Source organism: Mastomys coucha, unplaced genomic scaffold, assembly GCF_008632895.1.
Source record: "Mastomys coucha isolate ucsf_1 unplaced genomic scaffold, UCSF_Mcou_1 pScaffold22, whole genome shotgun sequence".
Classification (NCBI taxonomy): Eukaryota; Metazoa; Chordata; class Mammalia; order Rodentia; family Muridae; genus Mastomys; species Mastomys coucha.
This window is the reverse complement of record NW_022196905.1, coordinates 163,271,439-163,291,477: the sequence shown is the minus strand read 5'-3', so window position 1 is coordinate 163,291,477 and position 20,039 is coordinate 163,271,439. Positions and strand designations below refer to the sequence as shown.

The 20,039-nt window shown below is 44.9% G+C and overlaps 1 protein-coding gene across 9 annotated transcripts; it reads right to left on the bottom strand.

Annotated features, from left to right (window-relative positions):
• Positions 1 to 14,376: 14,376 nt before the first annotated feature.
• Ccdc70 (coiled-coil domain containing 70) lies at positions 14,377 to 19,320 on the bottom strand. Of its 9 annotated transcripts, none has more exons than XM_031342685.1 (3): positions 18,348 to 18,433; positions 17,410 to 17,659; positions 14,377 to 15,275 (listed from the first exon to the last, which is right to left on the bottom strand). In XM_031342685.1, the coding sequence occupies exon 3, from the start codon at positions 15,195 to 15,197 to the stop codon at positions 14,526 to 14,528; it is 672 nt and encodes a 223-aa protein (XP_031198545.1). In that variant the 5' UTR covers positions 15,198 to 15,275; positions 17,410 to 17,659; positions 18,348 to 18,433; the 3' UTR covers positions 14,377 to 14,525. The 9 variants fall into 9 exon arrangements, with proteins under 9 accessions (XP_031198545.1, XP_031198549.1, XP_031198547.1 ...); XM_031342689.1 differs by having other exon boundaries at positions 17,444 to 17,659; XM_031342687.1 differs by lacking the exon at positions 18,348 to 18,433 and adding an exon at positions 18,232 to 18,341.
• Positions 19,321 to 20,039: the final 719 nt, after the last annotated feature.

Genomic DNA, 20,039 nt, shown 5'->3' with positions numbered 1-20,039 from the left:
GTCCACGGCTCCAGGTCCATATGTAGCAGATCAGAACTCCCAGAGACTAAACTACCAACCAAAGAGTACACATGGAAGGGTCCACGGCTCCAGGTCCATATGTAGCAGTGGATGCCATTTTCTGACATCAGTGGGAGGGGAGGCCCTTGGTCCTGTGGAGGCTTGATGCTAGCAAAGGGGGATGCTAGAGCAGTGAGGCGGGAGTGGGTGGAGGACAACCCTCATAGAGGCAATTGGAGAGGGGAGAAAGGAGAGGGGAGATGGAATTGGGGGGTTGTGGAGGGGTAACCTGGAAAATTTTGAAATGTAAATGAATAAAATGATTAACTAAAAAAAAAAAGTCTCTTCTGACATTCACCCAGTCACTTAAACATAACCTGGGAAGTAAGACAGGAAACCTGCTGGGCAAATTTCAAAGTCTGCATCTCCATGTTTGATGTCAAAGCTGTCCTCACATCTTCAACTCCTTTTTCATCTTTGTTGACTGAAACAAACTTCTTTCTCCTGGGCTGGTCCCAATCCCTGTTAGCAGCTTTCCTCCGCAGATATCTCACGGCTCTGGCATCTCGAACATCTTGGGGCCTCCAGGGTAACTTCAAAGTTAAAGCTTCTTATTTTAGTGTCTGGGATCCACACATGATCTTCTGAGTTCCTCCAAAGGACTGGAATCACTTCTCCAGCTCTGCCCTCTGTAGCACTCTAAGCTCAGGTCCATTGCTGCTGCTGTTCTTGGCGATCATTCCATGGTACTGGCATCTCCAGTACACTGGGGTCTTCTGCTGCAACTAGGCTTCACCAATAGCCTCTCACAGGCTCTCTTCATGGTGCCAAGCCTCAAATCCTTTGTATGACCCCTTCAGTCCTGGGGCGTCAGTGCAACTGAAGCTGTATTGTCACCAATGACCTTCCATGGCCTCTCTCAGAGCCAAGCCTGAGCTGCTCTTCATGATCCATCCATACCTTCAGAAGCAGTACCACCTGGGTTGACTATTACACATTACCAAATACAGCTGCAGCACGAGGTTCAACTTTAGCTATCTCTGGAACACAGCTTGTTTGTGCTCTCAGAAAACACTTCCTAGAAGTGTTTCACTTCAGCGGTCTCTACTTACTCATGGCTAATTTCTTAGCTCCATCTAACCAGCATCAATTGTTGCAGGAGTTCTTGACTCTAAAGCCAGAGCCAAATGGATGAAATTGCTGAGTTCTGCTGCTTGCTGGGGCTGGGAACATGCCTGCCCCCACCTTGTTCAACTTTATCAATACTGTGATTAAAGGTGTGTACCACCACACTTAAGGTTTTCTTTACCTAGTGAAAGACCCTCTGAAGGGACCCTCACTCAAGTCCCAGTGAAACACGAGAGGCCGCCTTGATGCAAAATGCACGAGGTTTTTTTATTTGGAGCGCTCCGGGCGGACCCCCAATCTCACGCAGGAGACAAGGAATCACCTGGAGGCTGAGGGGTTAGGGGTTTATATAGGAAAAAAGGTTTGAGGGAACAAAGGAGTCAGGGTGGCTATACATGATTGGTTATTTTAAATGTAGTTCGTGCAGATTAGAGTTGAGAATTCCTGAAAAGGGGAGAGAAAAAAGGAGTGCTATTCAAGGTTCCTAATGACCTTTAGCTAACACCTAAGAAAACCAAATGGCCCATGGTTCATCATTCAATGTCCGCAGGAACATGTCCTAGGCACCTGGGCTCTGGACGAGTCCCTATCTTGGTGTTTTATGTCTTCCTGACCTGGGCACTAGACACGTCCTTGCATTATTGCCCTATCTCTGTGTTTTATGTCCCCCTGACCTGGGCTACGGGGCATCTCCTTGCATTTTTTCCCCTATCTTCATGGTTTTATGTCTCCCTGACCTTTCAGTCCCCTAACAGCTTGTTAGTCTCCATTTTGATCTGTTTTCACAGGCCTGGCCCCTGCGGTTTTTGGTAATCCTTCCCTTTGCTAACACCGGTTTCAAATTTAACTCTTTCAATCCCAGGCTTTTGTTTTCACTAGAACTTGCTCTGTCCCGGGCTGGCTTTGAACTCAGAGATCTGTCTGGCGTGTACCACCATGCCTAGATCTAAATTTAGCTGGGTAGGATCTTGCCCCAAAGTCCTATTCCCCTAATCTCCTATCTCCTAGAATGTAGATTCAGCTCCTGGTGCCCCTTTAATATTTAAACCATATTTTTACATTTTTCCTTTCTAAGCTTACTATGCTTGTTCAAAAAGCTCTTCATGAGACTTAACCAGAGAACAAAGTCACTGTTGGGTGTTTCTGAGACATCCTTGTCAACGCAATTAATCTGAGTCTCTTCACCATAGCCTCAGGCAGACTCTTCAGACAAGGGCAAAAATTAGCCACATTCTTCACTAGAATACCACAAAACAGTCTCCACTGAAATCTCTTGGGCCAGGTCCAAACAATTCAAATTACTCCCAGTAACAAAATTTTCCATATTCCTACTAGGAGTGCCCATTAAGCCCCACTTAAAGGATTCCACTGCTTTCCACATCCAAAGTCCCCAAATCCACATTCTTCCAAACAAAACCATAGTCTGAACTATCATAGCAATATCCCAATCCCTGATACCAACTTCTGTCGTAGTTAGAGTTTTATTACTGTGACCAGATACCATGACCAAGGCAAGTCTTATAAAGGACAACATTTAAATGGGGCTGTCTTCATCTGAAGGCTGCTAACAGAATACTGACTTCTAGGCAGCTAGGATGAGGGTCTTTTTTTTTTTTTTTTTCCTGTTTTTTCCAGACAAGGTTTCTCTGTATAGCCCTGGCAGTCCTGGAACTTACTCTGTAGACCAGGCTAGCCTCGAACTGAGAATCTGCCTGCCCCTGCCTCCCAAGTGCTGGGATTAAAAGCAGACCCACCACTGCCCTAAAGCTGCCCCCACCACCTACTCCAACAAAGCCATACCTACTCCAACAGGGTCACACTTAATAGTGCCACTCCCTGGGCCTAGCATATACAAATCATAACACTGTTATAGCAAAAATTCTAAGTGTAGAAATAGAGAGAGTTGGTGTGGAGAGCTGCTCCATAACCCACCCTGTCTTCAGGAGGGAAGCCCAGGAACAGGGTTTTGTAGATGAATATCCTTTGTCCTTGTGCGTGGATGCATCCAGATATAGATGTGGTAGAGTCTCCATGCTTCCTGTGCTCCAGCCTTGACCAGCTGCAACCACTGAACACAGAGATGACCCCAGGAACGACTAGTTGTGACATGCTATAGTCCCTGTAGATGAATATCCTTTGTCCTTGTGCGTGGATGCATCCAGATATAGATGTGGTAGAATCTCCATGCTTCCTGTGCTCCAGCCTTGACCAGCTGCAACCACTGAACACAGAGATAACACAGTGGCCCCAGGAAGGACTAGCTGTGACATGCTATAGTCCCTGTCTCTCACAATGCTCATAAGAGCTATATGCATACTTCCCATTTGTATTGCCAGGGAACCAAGTGACACCATTGTTGAACTAGCTGCCAGGGAGACATCTGGGGTCACTCACACTGTCACTGAGGCCTCAGAGCTCACAATCCACTCTGTTCCAGGTGGACAGCTCTCTCCTAAGGCAAAGTTGAGCCCTCCAGTTCAGTTAGAGAGGTGTCTACTGTCCTTTGGCAAGCTGGTGCAATTTAGCTTGAGAGCCACCAGATGTCTCTCTGACCAAACAATATCCCTGTCACAGTCAGAACCCAAGTTCTCATCGTTATTTGGCCCTCAGGTTTTTGGGGAGAGAATTCTCTGACAGCAAAAATAAATCCACCATATGGCTCAGCTCTACACCCTTTGGCAGATGCCCAAAGGAGTCCACATCCTCCTCCACAGGTACTTGTTTAGCCATGTTCATTGCTGCTCTATTCATAGTATCTGGAAAGTGGAACCAATCTAAAGGTCCTTCAACTGCCCAGTAGATAATGAAAATGCACACACACACACACACACACACACACACACACACACACACATGCAATTACATTATACTCTCAAAAAATAAAAGAAACAAATTTAAAGAAGAGAGAAAAAAACCAACAAAATTGGGGCTGGCCAGATGGCTCAGTGGGTAAGAGCACTGACTGCTCTTCCAAAGGTCCTGAGTTCGGATCCCAGCAACCACAGGGTGGCTCACAACCACCCGTAATGAGATCAGATGCCCTCTTCTGGTGAGTCTGAAGGCAGCTGCAGTAAATTACGTGGGAACAAGTGGGCCGGAGCGAGCAGGCCTGAGCGAGCGGGATCGGCAGAGGTCCTGAGATCAATAGCAGCCACACACATGATGGATCACGGACATCTGTAGAGCTACAGTGTACTCATACACATTAAATAAAATAAATCTTTAAAAAAAAAAACAAAAAACAAAACAAAACAAAAAACCAAAATTAGGTCCTAAAGAGATGGCCCAGTTATGAGGAGCCCTTACTGCTCTTGCAGAGGGCCTGGTTAGGCTCCCAGAACCCATCCACATGGTGGCTCAGAACCATCTGTAGCTTCAGTAAGGATCAGATGCTGTCTTCCGGTGTCTGAGGGCACCAGACACACACAGTGAACATGTGTGCGCGTACCTGTGTGTATTATGTATGTGACACTTGTGTTCAAAACACAGTCCATAATTACTTCTGCATGATTTTTCTTCTCACTATAATATTTTAATTTTTCTTTTGGGATGTTGTCTTAGTTTGAGTTTTACTGTTGTGAAGAGACACCAGGACCAAGGCAATTCTTATAAAAGATAACATTTAATTGGGGCTGACTTACTGTTCAGAGGTTCAGTCCATTATCATCAAGGCAGGAAGCATGGCAGTGTCCAGGCAGACATGGTGTTGGAGGAGTTGAGAGTTCTACATCTTCATCTGAAGGCAGCCAGGAGAAGACTGTCCATAGCCAGCCAGAAGAAGGGTTTCAAAGCACATCCCCAAAGTGACCACTTCCTCCAAGAAGGCCACACCTCCTAATAGTGCCACCCCCTGAGCCAAGCATATTTAAACCACCACATTCCACTCCCTGGCCCCCCATAGGCTTATTCAAACACATGAGTCTATGGGAGCCATATCTAGGCATAGCATAATGCAAAATAAAAGTCTCATAGTCTATAAGTCTCAACAATGATAGAAGTCCAAAGTTCAAAGTCTCTTCTGAGATATATGTAATCTCTTTTATTTATTTATTTTATTTATTTTATGTGTATGGGTACATTGTAGCTGTACAGATGGCTGTGAGCCATCATGTGTGTAGCTGCTGGGAATTGAACTCAGGACCTCTGCTGGCCCTGCTCACTCTGGCGTAATACACTGTAGCTATCTTCAGATGCACCAGAAGAGGGCGTTAGATCTCATTACAAGTGGTTGTGAGCCTCCATGTGCTTGCTCTTACCCACTGAACCATCTTGCCAGCCCGTAATCTCTTAAATGTAATCTCTTATAAAATAAAAATAAAAAAGCAGATCACATACCTCCAACAAATGACATCCTGGACAAAAGCAAGACAAAAAAAAAAAAAAAAACAGCTAGGCAAACTCCAAATTCTGCATCTCCGTGTCTGGTGTCCAACTCCTTTCAGCTTTCCTGACTATAACACAATTCTTTCTCTTGGGCTAGTTCTATTCTCTGTAAGCAGCTTTCTTTGGCAGGTATCCCATGGCTGGCATCTTTAACATCTTGGGGCCTCTGAGGCAACTTCAACTTTACAGCTTCTTGTTCCAATGTCTGTGATCCACGCATGATCTGGGCTTCACAAAAGGGCTTGGGTCATTTCCCCAGCTCTGCTCTCTGTAGCCCTCTAGGTTCAGGTTGACTTTACTTCTCTGCTGCTGCTGTTTTTGATCATCTCATGGAACTGGCATCTCCAATACACCGTGATCTTCTATTGCAACTAGGCTTCACCAATAGCCTCTTATAGGCTCTCTTCATAGTGCCAAGCCTCAACTACTTTGCATGAGCTGTTCAGTCCTGGGCCGTCAACTGCATCTGAGATGCCAAAGCTTTTAAATTCAGAGTCCCTTTTAGAGAAGTTGCCCTAAGTTTGAACTCAGGTAGACTAACTGGCTGGTATCTAGCATTAGTTTCCAAGTTGTCCCCCAACAAAACCTGAGCTTAGCTCTAGTCTCTAGGCTAATTCCCAACAAGAGCAGAGTTTCTGGGCTACACCCACAACAAGACCAGTGTCTCCAGGTTATTCCCCCAACAAACCTACACCCCAAGTTACAAGCCCATCCCTGGCCTAATGACCACCAATGCAGAGGGGAGCGGTGTTGTAAACTTGGCTCAACCCAGAGAACACAGATTGACAATAGATTGTTGCAATAACGTGAGGTTTATTGATCCAAGTATGTGGGGTTGCCCACTCTCACAGGACAACCCCAGCATACTGGTTCAGTAAAAACCTCATACAAATTGCAGCGATCTCCATCCCTGATTCTTCAGTGTGGCATCCACGCCGAATTTAACAGTCTCAAAGCCCATCCTCACAGTGACATACCTGCTCCAACGAGACCACACCTCCTCCAAATAGTGACACTCCCTGGGCCAAGCATGTTCAAAGCACCCCAGATGTCATTATGTGAAGGTGGAAGTCCCGGATTAGGTCCTGCTCTCTCCTCCCGTCCCCTCCCCCTCTACTCCCCCTCCACTCCCCTGCCTCTCCCTCGAGTATGTTTCCCCACTACATTTCCTTCCACTTTTTGCCTTTCTTTACATACCCTCTTTACCTACCATGTTTTTGTTATTTTTCTCTTACCTCTACCCTGCCCTCCCCTTCCCCACCCCAGTTCAACCCTTTCTGTTTCATTATTTCCCATTAATCCTTCATACCACTGCATTTTATCTCCCAGTCTTTGAAATACCATCCCCACTTCCCCTAAGTCCATGACTTCTAAGAGTATTCAGAATGAAACACACATGCTCAAGATTCAAAGCTAACATCCACACACAAGAGAAAACATGTAGTGTTTGTTTTTATGAGTCTGGTTACCTCCCTCAGAATGATTATGTCTAGCTCCGCCTGTTTATCTGCTTATTTCCTAATTTTGTCTTTTTAAATAGCTGAAAAATATTCCATTGTGTGTGTATGTATTAGTCAGGGTTCTCTAGAGTCACAGAATTTATGGTAGTCTCTGTGTAGTAAAGGAATTTATTGATGACTTACAGTCTGTAGTCCAACTCCCAATAATGGTCAGTAGCAGCTGTGAATGGAAGTCCAAGGATCCAGCAGTTACTCAGTCCCACAAGGCAAGAAGGCGAAGCAGAGCAAGCCTTCCTTCTTCCAATGTCCTTACATAGGTCTCCAGCAAAAGGTGTGGCCCAGATTAAAGGTGTGTGCCACCACACCTTTAATCCCAGATGACCTTGAACTCATAGATCTTCCTATCTTAATCTTCTGGGATTCATAGCCACTATGCCTCAAGATCTCCAAGCCAAGATACAGGTCGGAAACTTGTATCTCTCAGCCTCCAGATTAGGGCCACAGGTGAGCCTTCTAATTCTGGATTGTAGTTAATTTCAGATAGTCAAGTTGACAACCAGGAATAGCAACTACAGTGTATATCATTTTTATAACTTAGTCATCTGCTGAGAGGCATCTAGGCTGTTTCTACTTTCTGACCATTGTAAATAGAGCAGTAGTGAACAAAGATGAGCAGGTAACCCTAGAGTAGAATATAGGACCCTTTGAGTATGGTGTCAGGAGTTTTATAGATAGATCTCATAGTTTATAGGCCTTTTCCTAACTTTTTAAGTTAGAAACTTCCACACTGATTTCTGTAGTGGCTTTCCCAGTTTGCAATCCCACCAGCAGTAAGTCCAAAGTTGGTCTCAAAAGTGTCAATGCTGGTGATAATTTCCTAAACAGAAGGGCTCTGGCTGGCTAAACAGAAGAACTGTTGTTGGATGACCAGAAACTTAAACTCAGCATTCCACAGGAATCTCATAAGGCAGCTGTCTGTTTATCAGGAAAACCACTACATCCCTTATCTGCCCTCAGAGCTCAACTACCTCTGGCAAGAGCATCTCATTCCTGATTCCTCTTAACAGGTTGCATTAACTGAAAGACCCTCCTCTTGTATCATATCAAATCAGCTTGCTTTCCCAGCATGCTGCTGGCCATTATTCCTGGAGCCCGCTTGTTTCTCCAATAAACTTTTCTTTCTGTCCACGAAGTGGCCCCAATTGGGCAGTTTCTCTGTGTCCTCATGGATACTTGCTTGTGATTCAGATTCATGGTGCTCTCAAGTATGAAGTGGTCGTCCCAGACTACCAGTAGCTGTCAAAGTAGGAATTTCCTTTTGGAAAAGCCAATCTAGCATGGTTTTTAAATAGTTTGTTCCCACTAGAAATTAGATTAAGTGGCTTCCTATAGATGGTATAACTAAAGGCTCCTGGACACCTTAGGAGAGCGGAGCCCAGGTGTCTTCCTTTTGATTCATTATTGATCCCCCAGTGGCCAGAACGGCTAGGACTTTCCTGTGGCAGCTGGAACATCATTTTTCTAATAGCTCTTTTGCTTGCAGTACACACATTGATCTTACTCTAGAGCAGACTGTTTTATTTTCACCTATTTTTCTCATCTAGGTTCACCTTTTCTCTAGATGAGGTCATCCTTTGGTCTAATTCTGAAGGCAACAGCCACGATTTTAGCTTGTCTTTGTGCTGCCCCATCTATAGTCTGAGCTGTCTGCTTTTATTTTTATCTCAATTACGAAAACCTTTTTGGCACTTCTAGAAGCTGCAAAGTGTTTGTGCCCTGTGAAACTCTCAAGTCTTTGGAGCTTTTTGCCCTGGATCCCAGAAAAGATTGGCTAACAAAAGCCAAATATAGAGTCCAGTTGTTCTCATGGCTACAGTGTCAAAAGGAATGAGGGTTTTTAAAAGCTTCCCATTAAGCATTCAAGGAAGGCCCAGTGGGCGTATTAGGATCCCACTTGGGGTGGGTGCTAAGGGAAAACCTCAAAGTCATTTTTCTATTCCCTGTAGGCAGCTGTGGCCAAGAAAATCCCAAAACATTTCACTGCTCAAATGTGAACAGTCAAAAGCAGTTGCTGGCAGTCATTCCAAGTACCTTTGTGGATTTGTAGAATAGCCTTGACGAGAGAGGTGAAGGCCTGGAGTTTCTTAGAGATTGGGGTACTTGGAGTCTTTCCATTTTATAGATCATAATCATGCCATAGAAGATCACTCGTGGGGTTGGTGAGATGGCTCAGCAGTTAAGAGCACTGACTGCTCTTCTGAAGGTCCTGAGTTCAAATCCCAGCAACTACATGGTGGCTCACAATCATCCATAATGAAATCTGGATGTCCTCTTCTGGTGTGTCTAAAGACAGCTACAGTGTACTTACATATAATAAATAAATAAATAATTTTTTTTTTAAAAAGATCACTTGTAAGCTAGGGACAAGCATTCTTGTTGGTCTACACCAGGGGGTGGAAAGGAGAGCAGGGGGCAGGAATTGACTGAACTTGGACTCACAACAGAGACTGTAAGCCACGGGGAATGGTAGAGATGAGGGAGGATGATGTGAGAAGGGGTGAGGGGGGCCTTTCTCCTCATCCTTACTATGAGGGTAGAGTAATGGCATGGGGTAGAGGACAAAAAATGAGCGGAGAAGTTGTTTGTGGGATGATGACTCAGAGTGAAAATCTTCAATGCAAGGAAGGGGTTGCATTAGGGCTAACCATTGACCAGTGTAGGGGATGGTTTGGGTATCAGGGCTTCCTGTAACCACAAGACAGGCAGGTCTAGTGATGTGTGGTCTAAGGACCACTGGGTCTAGCCTATGCCATAAGGTGGCCAATTTATGGAGCTTTCTCTCGATGACATTGACTTGTAGTCATCACCAAATCCCAAAGAGAAACTTTTTTTTTTTTTCTTTTTTTTTTTTTGGTTTTTCGAGACAGGGTTTCTCTGTAGCCCTGGCTGTCCTGGAACTCACTCTGTAGACCAGGCTGGCCTCGAACTCAGAAATCCACCTGCCTCTGCCTCCCAAGTGCTGGGATTAAAGGCATGCGCCACCACTGCCCGGCGAGAAACTTTTTTAAACATACATTGGAGAGGAGTCAGTTTAAAGTAGCTGAGTGTCTGCCATACCCCCGCCCATGTCTGAGCTGGAATTAAACTGCACAGTGAACAGAACAAAAATGGAAAGGAGGTGGTGCCAGGAGAATTCCAGTGTGGTGAGTCTGCAGGAATGAGAAGGAAACCAAGGAGACAAGGAATTAGAAGAGACAGGGGAGGGAACCAGGAGGAAGTAGAAAGTAGTTTACCATATGGCTAATAGAACCATAAAAAAAAAAAAAAAAAAAAAAAAAAAAAAAAAAAAAAAAAAAAAAGGTTGGCTCTACTAGCATAGGTGACCAGAGCAGAACAACCCCTCCAGAGGAAGAAGAAAGAGTGTCCAGGTTGGCTTCCAGTTGCCATTAACCAAAGTGAGCTCTGAGAGATGGCTGGCTCTCTCGTCTCCAAGGAGGTTCAGGGGGAAAAGTAGAGAGACACAGAGCAATAGCTAAAACAGAAATGGTAAGTTGTACTGTTCAATCAGCCATCTAGTTATCCACAGAAATAGATATAAAGATTTCTGACCGGAACTTCCTAAGGCTACTACAATCTTGACTTTTAGAGGAAGGTGCCAGAGAGAAATCTTCATCAGGATTTATTAGACCAGACCAGAGATCTAGTCTATATATCAGAACCTACCTCTTGGGAGGTCAACAAACACAGTGACCATCTTAGAACTGGTCTCCAGTCCTGGAATGATAGGCATAGGGCCCTGGAATGTTTTAGGAGGTACCTCCCTTGTAACAGCTCACCAATGGAGAGAGCTAAAGTGCAGGTTAGCACTGAATGACCATCTCACTAGGGCCTCCAGATGTCTTACATCTTACAAACACAGGAGAATGCCCTTTAATGAGAGTCATATTAAGACACCTTTATTTTCTAGTAATTTAGAGCAGGCTCATGACAAAAAGACCCTTGACCCTGAAGAGAGAGGGGCAGGGCATAAAGCCCCAAACCACAATTACGACATAGACAGACGTTTCAGCAGATATTAACAAAGACGTTAATATCTCTGGTTTAGTAAAACAATGGACTTCTGGAGCTTCAGGGTGGCTGGACTAGAACAGTCTGCTCAGCAGAATGTAGTTAGCAGGGCTAGGGAGCAGTTTAGTGAAACACACGAAATATGCTAAGCTAAAGGAAGATGGGATTGCCTTGGTCAGTTCACTATCTTCCTGAGTTTGAGGGGCTCAGACTAACTCAGAGCTTTATTACAAGAAAATGGAATATCTGAATTGGGAATGTAAAAGAATTGAAGACAAGGGAAAAAAAGTCATGATGTCTTTATACACTTTCATTTCAGGAATCAGGGGTAGAGATATTCCCACTGACTCATTTAGAAAGACATTGGTAGGGGGATAGGATGGGGATTTGCAGAGAGGAGACTGGGAAGGGGAACAACATTTGAAATGTAAATGAATAAAATAACAAAAAAAATTTGATTTCAAGAAAAATTAAAATAAAATAAATAAATAAAAAGTCATTGGTAACATGGCTGAAGAGAAGTCACTTGCTACTTAAGAGTCCTTGCTACTATTCCAGAGTTCTAGAGTTCCATTCCCAGAGGTCTAGAGTTTCAAAACCCATATTGGATAGCCCACAACTGCCTACAACTGCAGCTCCAGGGGATCCAAGCACTGACCAAACAGGTTATGGAGACCTGCAACCTTTCATGTCCTAGATTACACTTTTCACTTTCCTGATCCCTTGGGCCTTCTTAGGAACGGACAGGTGCAAGGATTCCTTCATTGTCTCTGTGAGGAAGCCACATCTTGGTTATCTGCTTCTCCTCAAATCCCATCCACCCCTCAGCAAACAGATAACGATCTGCCTCTCAATGACTAAGATGTGGTTTCTCTCTATCCCAATCCCACTGCTGCTTCACCCCAATCTATCACCTTTCCTGGGACTCTGCTGTGGCCACATGGTCAGTCTCACCATTTCCCCACTGCCCTCTCCTATGCTCATTCATATTACAGAAATACGCCGCCAAATTTAAAGGCGCACAATTAGCCAAGGGACCTTATTAAACAGGACCCCAATTCAATAGATTGGATCAAGGCCTATGATTCTATATCTATGAGGAGCTTTCAGGTGAGGTTCATGTCATTTCTCTATGAGGTCTATGTGAGCAATCAGATGCTGTTTCTAAGACTGAAGCTTGAACTGGAAATGTAACAGTGGTGGTGAATTCTTCTAGCATATGTGAGGCATTGGATTTGGTCTCTAGCACCAGATAATACCTTACGTTTATATATAAATACATCCTCCCTTCCCTGGCCACCCCTCAGTAGCTCTCTGTTGCACACACTGCTCTTGGATCATCCTACCAGAACTTCTTATAACTTCTTAGTCTGTGCCTCCCCCAAGCCCCCCATTTAACCAAGCACTTGCCGTTTCTCAAAGCTCTCTGCTTTCCCATTCTCTATACCTGGAACGCTTCCTATGTCTTAGCCTCCAGATCATCCCTATTCTATCGGGAAGATTCTCCAAGCCATCTTCCCCTTTCTACAAGTTCCCACTCATGCTTTCAAATAGCTTAAGACAAAGGCAAGGAATCGCTCCAAGAGTCTGTCTCCCCCAGCCTTCACTGTGTACAGAGGCACTGGCTCGTCGACTCACCCATTTTCTTACCTAGATCTGGAAGAGCAGAATCTGAGATAGTGAAATGTTACATCTGTGCTCTGGGTAAAAGAAAATCAGTGAGACCCACACCCTCTCTGGGTAGCTTCTCCAGGCACTCGTCAAATGACAGCTGTTGCTGCCAGTAGTCTCTGTGGGAAAGTGAGAAGAGGGCCAATTCTACTCAGTGTGTCCTTCGAATTCCTGCTTCAAACTACTTTGTGTTTTATGTTCCGTTTCCCTTCTTTGCATCCTAGGAGTGAGAACCACAACCTCACAAATGCTAACGCTTTACTGCTGAGCTGCACTTCCTATCCCATACCTTTCACTTCGTGTTAATTACTCTCTGGTTGGTTCCCCTTTGGTAGAATCTGGGGTCTTTTGGATCTTTATCTTTTGCTGCTCTGGGTGTTCCTGCCACTCCATATACCGCACTCAGACTAGATGTTCTTGGGTATGAGCCTCAGTGATCGCTTTTGAAATCTGAGTGTCTAAACCATCATCTTGTTCTCTTTACATGCCAGCCAGTTCTTCATTACTACACACAATACCCAAGGTAATAACCCTCCAGATTGGAAAGTTTATTCGGCGGGCCTACAGCTTGGGAGGTCTTGATCCATGGCTGCTTGGTCTGTTGCTTTCATGCCTGTGTTAAATATTGTTCCCTTCAAGGACAAAGTCCCAGTGACTAGACTCCCTTACTAGATTCATTACCTCTTATGGTAGGTGACCTCTAAAGAGACCTACCATGCACCAGGTTGTATTAGAGAAGGAGCTGGACCCCAGGGCAGAATAGATTTGTTCTTTTCCTGGCCACATACAATCAGTTTGCCTTTCTCCGTCTCTGTTCTCTCACTAATGAATGTTGCAATTTCTTTGTCAACCCAGAGTAATGGGAAAGCTTATACAAGTCAGCAGGATGGGGCTAAAGAGCTGACAACTCAGAGTCACATACAGTGAAACATGAGTGCAAGGATACAGATACAAGATTGTCACACTCATGGATCATCTCATCTCTCCAGTCTACTTTTGTCTCCACTCTTAGAAAAGGTTAGTGCTCTTTGAGAGTATTCTTGAGCCTTGGCCACTGTCAAAGCCTTTTTCTCCTACTTCTAGGAGTTTGGAAGCCTCCCAGACTAGCCAAAGTAAAGAAGAGGTTACCCCCACAAGGCAACAGAGGCAGGAGGTCTCAGTTCCTCTCTGTCCCTCTATGTCTCCATCTGACATTATCCAAGTCTCTTTTATGCAACTTTACAGATCCCAACACAGGCAAAGGACAATGGGAACTCTCTGGAGCCAGCCCCAGTGGCTAGTGATAATCTGGAAGTTTGAGTACAAGAATCACAGAATCAGATGACATGGCAGGAAGAATGAAGCCAACCTTCCTTGAAGAACTGCTTTGTCGGGGCTGTCGAGATGGCTCAGTGGGTAAGAGCACTGACTGCTCTTCCGAAGGTCCTGAGTTCGGATCCCAGCAACCACATGGTGGCTCACAACCACCCGCAATGAGATCGGACGCCCACGTCTGGTGCTGTCTGAAGACAGCTACTCCGGAGCGGTATCGAGCTGGGCAGGAACAAGCAGAGGTCCTGAGTTCAATTCCCAGCAGCCACATGATGGCTCACGGCCATCTGTGCAGCTACAGTGTACTCATACACATACAATAAATAAATAAATCTTAAAAAAAAAAAAAGAGCTGCTTTGTCAAACCTCTCTTCAGGGCTTTATTATCTCTTTCATGGCAAAGAGACAAATTAGTGTTTATTTCTTCTAGTACATGGGGTCACCCTGGACTTCAATCCCAACCAGTGATGTCTGCACCCCATGGGCCTCTGTGTCCAGCGTTCACTAAGCACGGCCTCGGGGGAAGGGTGCTGACTGTGGCTCTTCGTTGGCATTGTAGGGACCATTCTGGGGCCTCTGCGCCCCGAGGAGATGGAAGCCACCACCTTCCACCCAGAGGGCATTCTCTTCCTCCCAGAGGGCATTCTCTTCCTCCCAGAGGGACTTCTTATCCTCCCACAGGGCCTTTTCTTCCGCCAGCAGGGCTCTTTCCTCTACCCACAAGGCTTTTTCCTCCTCCCACAGGGCCTTGTCCTCCTGAAGAAGATTCCGGTCTCTATCCCATAAAGCGTTGTCCTCTCTCCAGAACGCCTTGTCCTCTTTCCAGAAGGTTCTGTATTTTTTCCAGAAAGTTTTCTCTTCTTCCCGGAAAGATTTTTCCATTTCCCAGAAGTTTTTTTCTTCCTTCCAGAAGATCCTCTCTTCTTCCCAGAAAGGTCTCTCTTCTTCCCAAAAACCCAGGATCTGGCACCGGAAAGCCTGCATCTTGCCTCGGAACTCCCAGATCTCTTCCCGGAAGTCTTCTATTTTCTCATGGAAATTTTTCATCTCCTCTCGAAAAGCCTTTTCCTCCTGTAGCTTGTGTATTAATCTCTTCTGACGAATACTGGGCGAGGGCAGCACCAGTGACCGGAGGCAGGCCAGTCCCATCCACTTGCTCACCTTGAAGGGAAACATCTCCCAATCAGCTGGAATGGTGGATGGCTGTGTTGGAGGTCAGGGCTGTTGGACACGTCCAGGTCAGTTGGCCAAACCCTGTAAGTACATCAGAAAGAACACATCCATGAGCAACATTCGCCAGAAAACAATGCTTGGAAGCATGCTGTCTGATATGAGAGAAGTTAATCATGGCTCTCTTGGTCGTATTGGTGAGAGAGAATCTGTAGTACAGAAGAATGCAGGGTGGCCATGGCTTTGAGCTGGTTGATACATTCAAGGTCTAGTGTTTCAAAAACAGTCTCACCCAACAAAGACAGTGGTGCTAAACTAGGAATAAAAGAACACAAGGGTGATGTGATCATTTAAGGGGAGGCTTGCAGGGCATTTACTTTCCTCTTAATAAGTTGCCACAGTCTCTAGAGGGTTTGCTTTTTCCAAAACCACTCAAGATTCATCTAAATTCTATCTAGGGAGATCATGTTCATTCTTGTTTGTTGGCTCCCATGTGAAAGTTGTTTTTATAAGATACCTGGACAATTGGATGGGAAACTTCACTAATGGAGGGAGCGAAATTGTTTTAGCAAAAAAGCATATTTGATAAAAAGAGGTTTAATGAGAAAAAGTGCCAAATATTGGCAGGGGCTGTGGAAACTGAACACCACTCACATGATATTTTTACTTAGTTATGACACCAGTGAGCCAGCAATTCCACTTCCAGATGCCAACTGCAGGAAACTTCTAATTTATGATGAGGGCACAGACAAAGCATATTCAAGTAGTTTGTCCACACTTGTCAGTCTGGAAATAGCCCAATTCATAGCAGGCAGAAACAATAAAACATGGTGGTGATGCGCAGCAGAAGTGCAAACAGCAACATAAACGAAACCTGTGAGTATTGTGACGAAAGAATCAAGGAATTTCAAAGAACAAAGATCCCAGACAAGCAAAAACACCACTGTCCAGGGAAACATATTTTAGTTTTAGCCCAATGAATAAAAGCAACTAAGGGAGCTTTGTAGTCAGGATAGTGGTTGGGGAGGGGGAACAATTCAGGATCTACTAAGGGGTAAAGTGTGAGCAACCGAGAGGAGCTGGGGGTGGGACAGTACTGTCCTATTTCTTTGCTTGGGTGGTGACTGCATATACATCATATAAAAATATATTCATAAGCCGGGCAGTGGTGGCACACACCTTTAATCCCAGCACTTGGGAGGTAGAGGAAGGTGGATTTCTGAGTTCGAGGCCAGCCTGGTCTACAGAGTGAGTTCCAAGACAGCCAGGGCTACACAGAGAAACTCTGTCTCAAAAAAAAAACCAAAAACAAATGTATGTATATATATATATATATATATATATGCATATATATGTATATATATACATGTATATATATGAACACATATACATGTATATATATATACACACACATATACATGTAAAAGAGGAAAGAAGAGCGAAAAAGAAAGATGGGAGATGGGGGAGGGGAGAGATGAGGAGAGGAAAGAGGAAAATAAGGGATGGGGAGAGAAGAGAAGACAGGGAAGTGGAAGGAGAGAAAATGAAATGAAGGAAAAGGAAAAGAGGAGGGGAAGGGAAGAGGGGAAAGGGGGAGGGAAGAGTGGAAAGGAAGGCAGAGAAGGAGGATGAGGATTTTAAACATGTTCATGTAGCTGAAGTAGCAAACTCAAGGCAGCCCATGACTCAGATCAGCACCAAGGCCAGTCACAGGGTGAGAAAGATGAATGCCTAGAGTGTAGGGAAAGTTGAATGTAGCTAGTGTGTGCACTCAGGTGCACAGATCCCATTGTGTGTTTCTTGGAAGCTGAGTTTGTGCTCAGTAGTCTTCACGAAAGCCCACACTGTAGAGCACCATGGTCCAGACTTTCCCTGTGTCTGCTCTTCTGGCTTGGGACCAGGGAATGAGACACACACAGCTCTCTCTCTCTCTCTCTCTCTCTCTCTCTCTCTCTCTCTCTCTCTCTCAATATGTCCATGCACACTCACACTGGATGGCTCATATATGAAAGCTGTTTGCTACAAGGCACCAGGCAGTTGGATGGTGAAATCCACTAATGGAGGGCAGAGAGACAGGGAGGGAGGGAGGGAGGGAGGGAGGGAGGGAGGGAGAGAGAGAGAGAGAGAGAGAGAGAGAGAGAGAGAGAGAGAGAGAGAGAGAGAGAGAATACGTACACAAAAAGATGGTAGCTATGTTGTATATGGCTGTTGACCTCACCTCCAGTAACACAAACCAGAAGCCAGAGGCTCACCTCTGACCTCTTCAGCCAGCAAGTCCTATCATTTCTGACCCTTCACATCTCTTGGAGGCAAACATTTCCTGTTCCATCTTCCAGTAGCCACTTCTGGGTAGGGTGTCTGTTCCTGCTTCCGTGATCTCTGGTGTTGATCTTGCTGTCCAGATATCTGCCTAGACAGTGTAGCCTCCCTTCACCGGATTTCTAATGTTCTGTCCTGTTGTATCATACCTGTTTATAAGCCATCAAAATCCTCTATAGCCTGATAAGCAAAGCTAACCAACTACTGCTTGTCTATATCTTCTATCTTTACTCTGCTCCATGTGACATATAATTAGTTCTCTAGATACGGCCTGAACATTTTATAGTTAGTTCTTGTACTGGCTGGTTTTGTGTGCTAACTTGACACAAGCTGGAGTTATCACAGAGAAGGGAGCTTCAGTTGAGGAAGTGCCTCCATGAGATCCAGCTGTGGGGCATTTTCTCAATTAGTGATCAAGGGGGTAGGGCCTCTTGTGGGTGGTGCCATCCCTGGGCTGGAAGTCTTGGGTTCTATAAGAGAGCAGGCTGAGCAAGCCAGGAGAAGCAAGCCAGCAAGGAACATCTCTCCATGGCCTCTGCATCAGCTCCTGCTTCCTGACCTGCTTGAGTTCCAGTCCTGACTTCCTTTGGTGATCAACAACAATGTAGAAGTAAGCCAAATAAACCCTTTCCTCTCCAACTTGCTTCTTGGTCATGATGTTTGTGCAGGAATAGAAACCCTGACTAAGACAGTTCTCTAGATACAACCTGAACATTTTTACCTCTGTACAAAAGCACCAACTATATCCCTTCTAAGGCTTCCTTCGCCTTCTGGGTGGGCTTCAATTCTTGTTTCTTTCTTCTTCTCTGTCTCTGTCTGCCAGTGTCCTATCATTACCTGATATACCTGACATTATGTGTGGATGTATCTTCCTGCTGTCTCTGTAACCCGGCAGATAGTAAAAAATGTGGGGTGAATATAACTGATTAAGAATTTTGATTTTGTTTGTGTCATTCTATAGTTCTTTGTCTAGAATCTCTGGACTATGCTAAGTTCTTCACTTCCATTCCATTAGTCCCCTCCCCAAACCCCTCCCCCCCACAGAGAGCCTGAACTGACTGACCTAGCCGATCCTTCCAGAGTTAGGTAAGGAGATGCCTTCTCTAGGCAGTGTTTCCTCACAGCCTCTCAGACTCAGGGCTGCCCTCCATCCCTCCTGCTGCCTGTCTTCCACCACTAGAGACAGTGCCTAGTATAATTTCTGCCACAGAGTAGATGTTCAAGAAACAGCAGCTCAATGGATGGCATTTACCTGAGTCAGAAGAGCAGAGGAAAAATTATCTCCAAGTTTTTATCAAGTGGCCATGACATGATCTTTGGGAAGGATGGCAAGGTGGCTTAGTGGGTAAAAGCACTCACTGCCCAGTCTGACGACCTGTATTGGATTCCTAGAAGCCACAGAGTGGAAGGAGAGAGAAATCTCCTACAAGTTGTTCTCTGACACCTACACACACACAGTGGTCCACACCCCCACACCCACACATACACACAAACAAACATAAAAACCAAATGCTCTTAAAAACATAAAATAGTTGAGATTGAATTATATATCAATATGATATATGAATTATATATCAAGGACAATAAAAACTTGACTCTGTGTTTATATAGATACTTTTAAATTCAATAAAAACATGTCTGGCCTTCATCACCATATCAGGCTACAACTTACTTTTAAGGTTACTTACTGCTTAGCTGTTTTCCAACTGGGAGGGCCCTGTAGCCCTCAGAGGGCAGGCTGACATTGTCACATCAGAATCCTGGTGATGCGTCTCCTGGGCTCACCCCAGCAGTCCTTGCAGTGACCCTTTCATTCTCAGTTCTGAGTCACAGATTGGAGATTGAGATGAGGCCTAGATTGGGAACCTACGAAAAGGATGGAGCCCAGGACAGGATGGAAAGATGTTAGTATCATTCACCTTGCACTTTGCCAACCATTCCTGTCACCTTGGATTTCATCTGTTGTTTCAGGAAGGGTGTTGAAGACCCCTTGCTATGTTTAGTCTTGCCTTTGGTGGTTTGACTAGGATATGTCTTGCTCTTCAGGATGTGTCAAACTTTTTAGTTTATCCTGGTTGATTTTGTTGGGTTTCTTTGATAACGGAAAACTTTACTTAGTTTTTCATCAAAGGTCAAAGAGGCTGGGTTACTTGCCCATTCCTTTCTTTCTGGGACTTATATTATTCCTGGGTTTGCAGCTGATGGTGGCCCATGAGTCTGAAGTTTTATTTCTTTGGCTTCTTCTTCTTTTTTTTTTTTTTTTTAAATTTATTTATTATTATACATGGGTACACTGTTGCTGACTTCAGACGTGCCAGAAGAGGGCGTCAGATCTCGTTATAGATGGTTGTGAGCCACCATGTGGTTGCTGGGATTTGAACTCACGACCTTTGGAAGAGCAGTCGGTGCTCTTACCCACTGAGCCATCTCACCAGCCCCTTCTTTGGCTTCTTTCTGTCTTTTGGACGGGATAATCTCAATGGAGCTGCATTTGAGCTCTTGAATTCATTCCCCATCAGCTTAAATCTA

Excerpts from the sequence above, each read along its gene's own strand:
- Ccdc70 (XM_031342684.1), bottom strand. The coding sequence starts at position 15,197 with ATGTTTCCCTTCAAGGTGAGCAAGTGGATGGGACTGGCCTGCCTCCGG.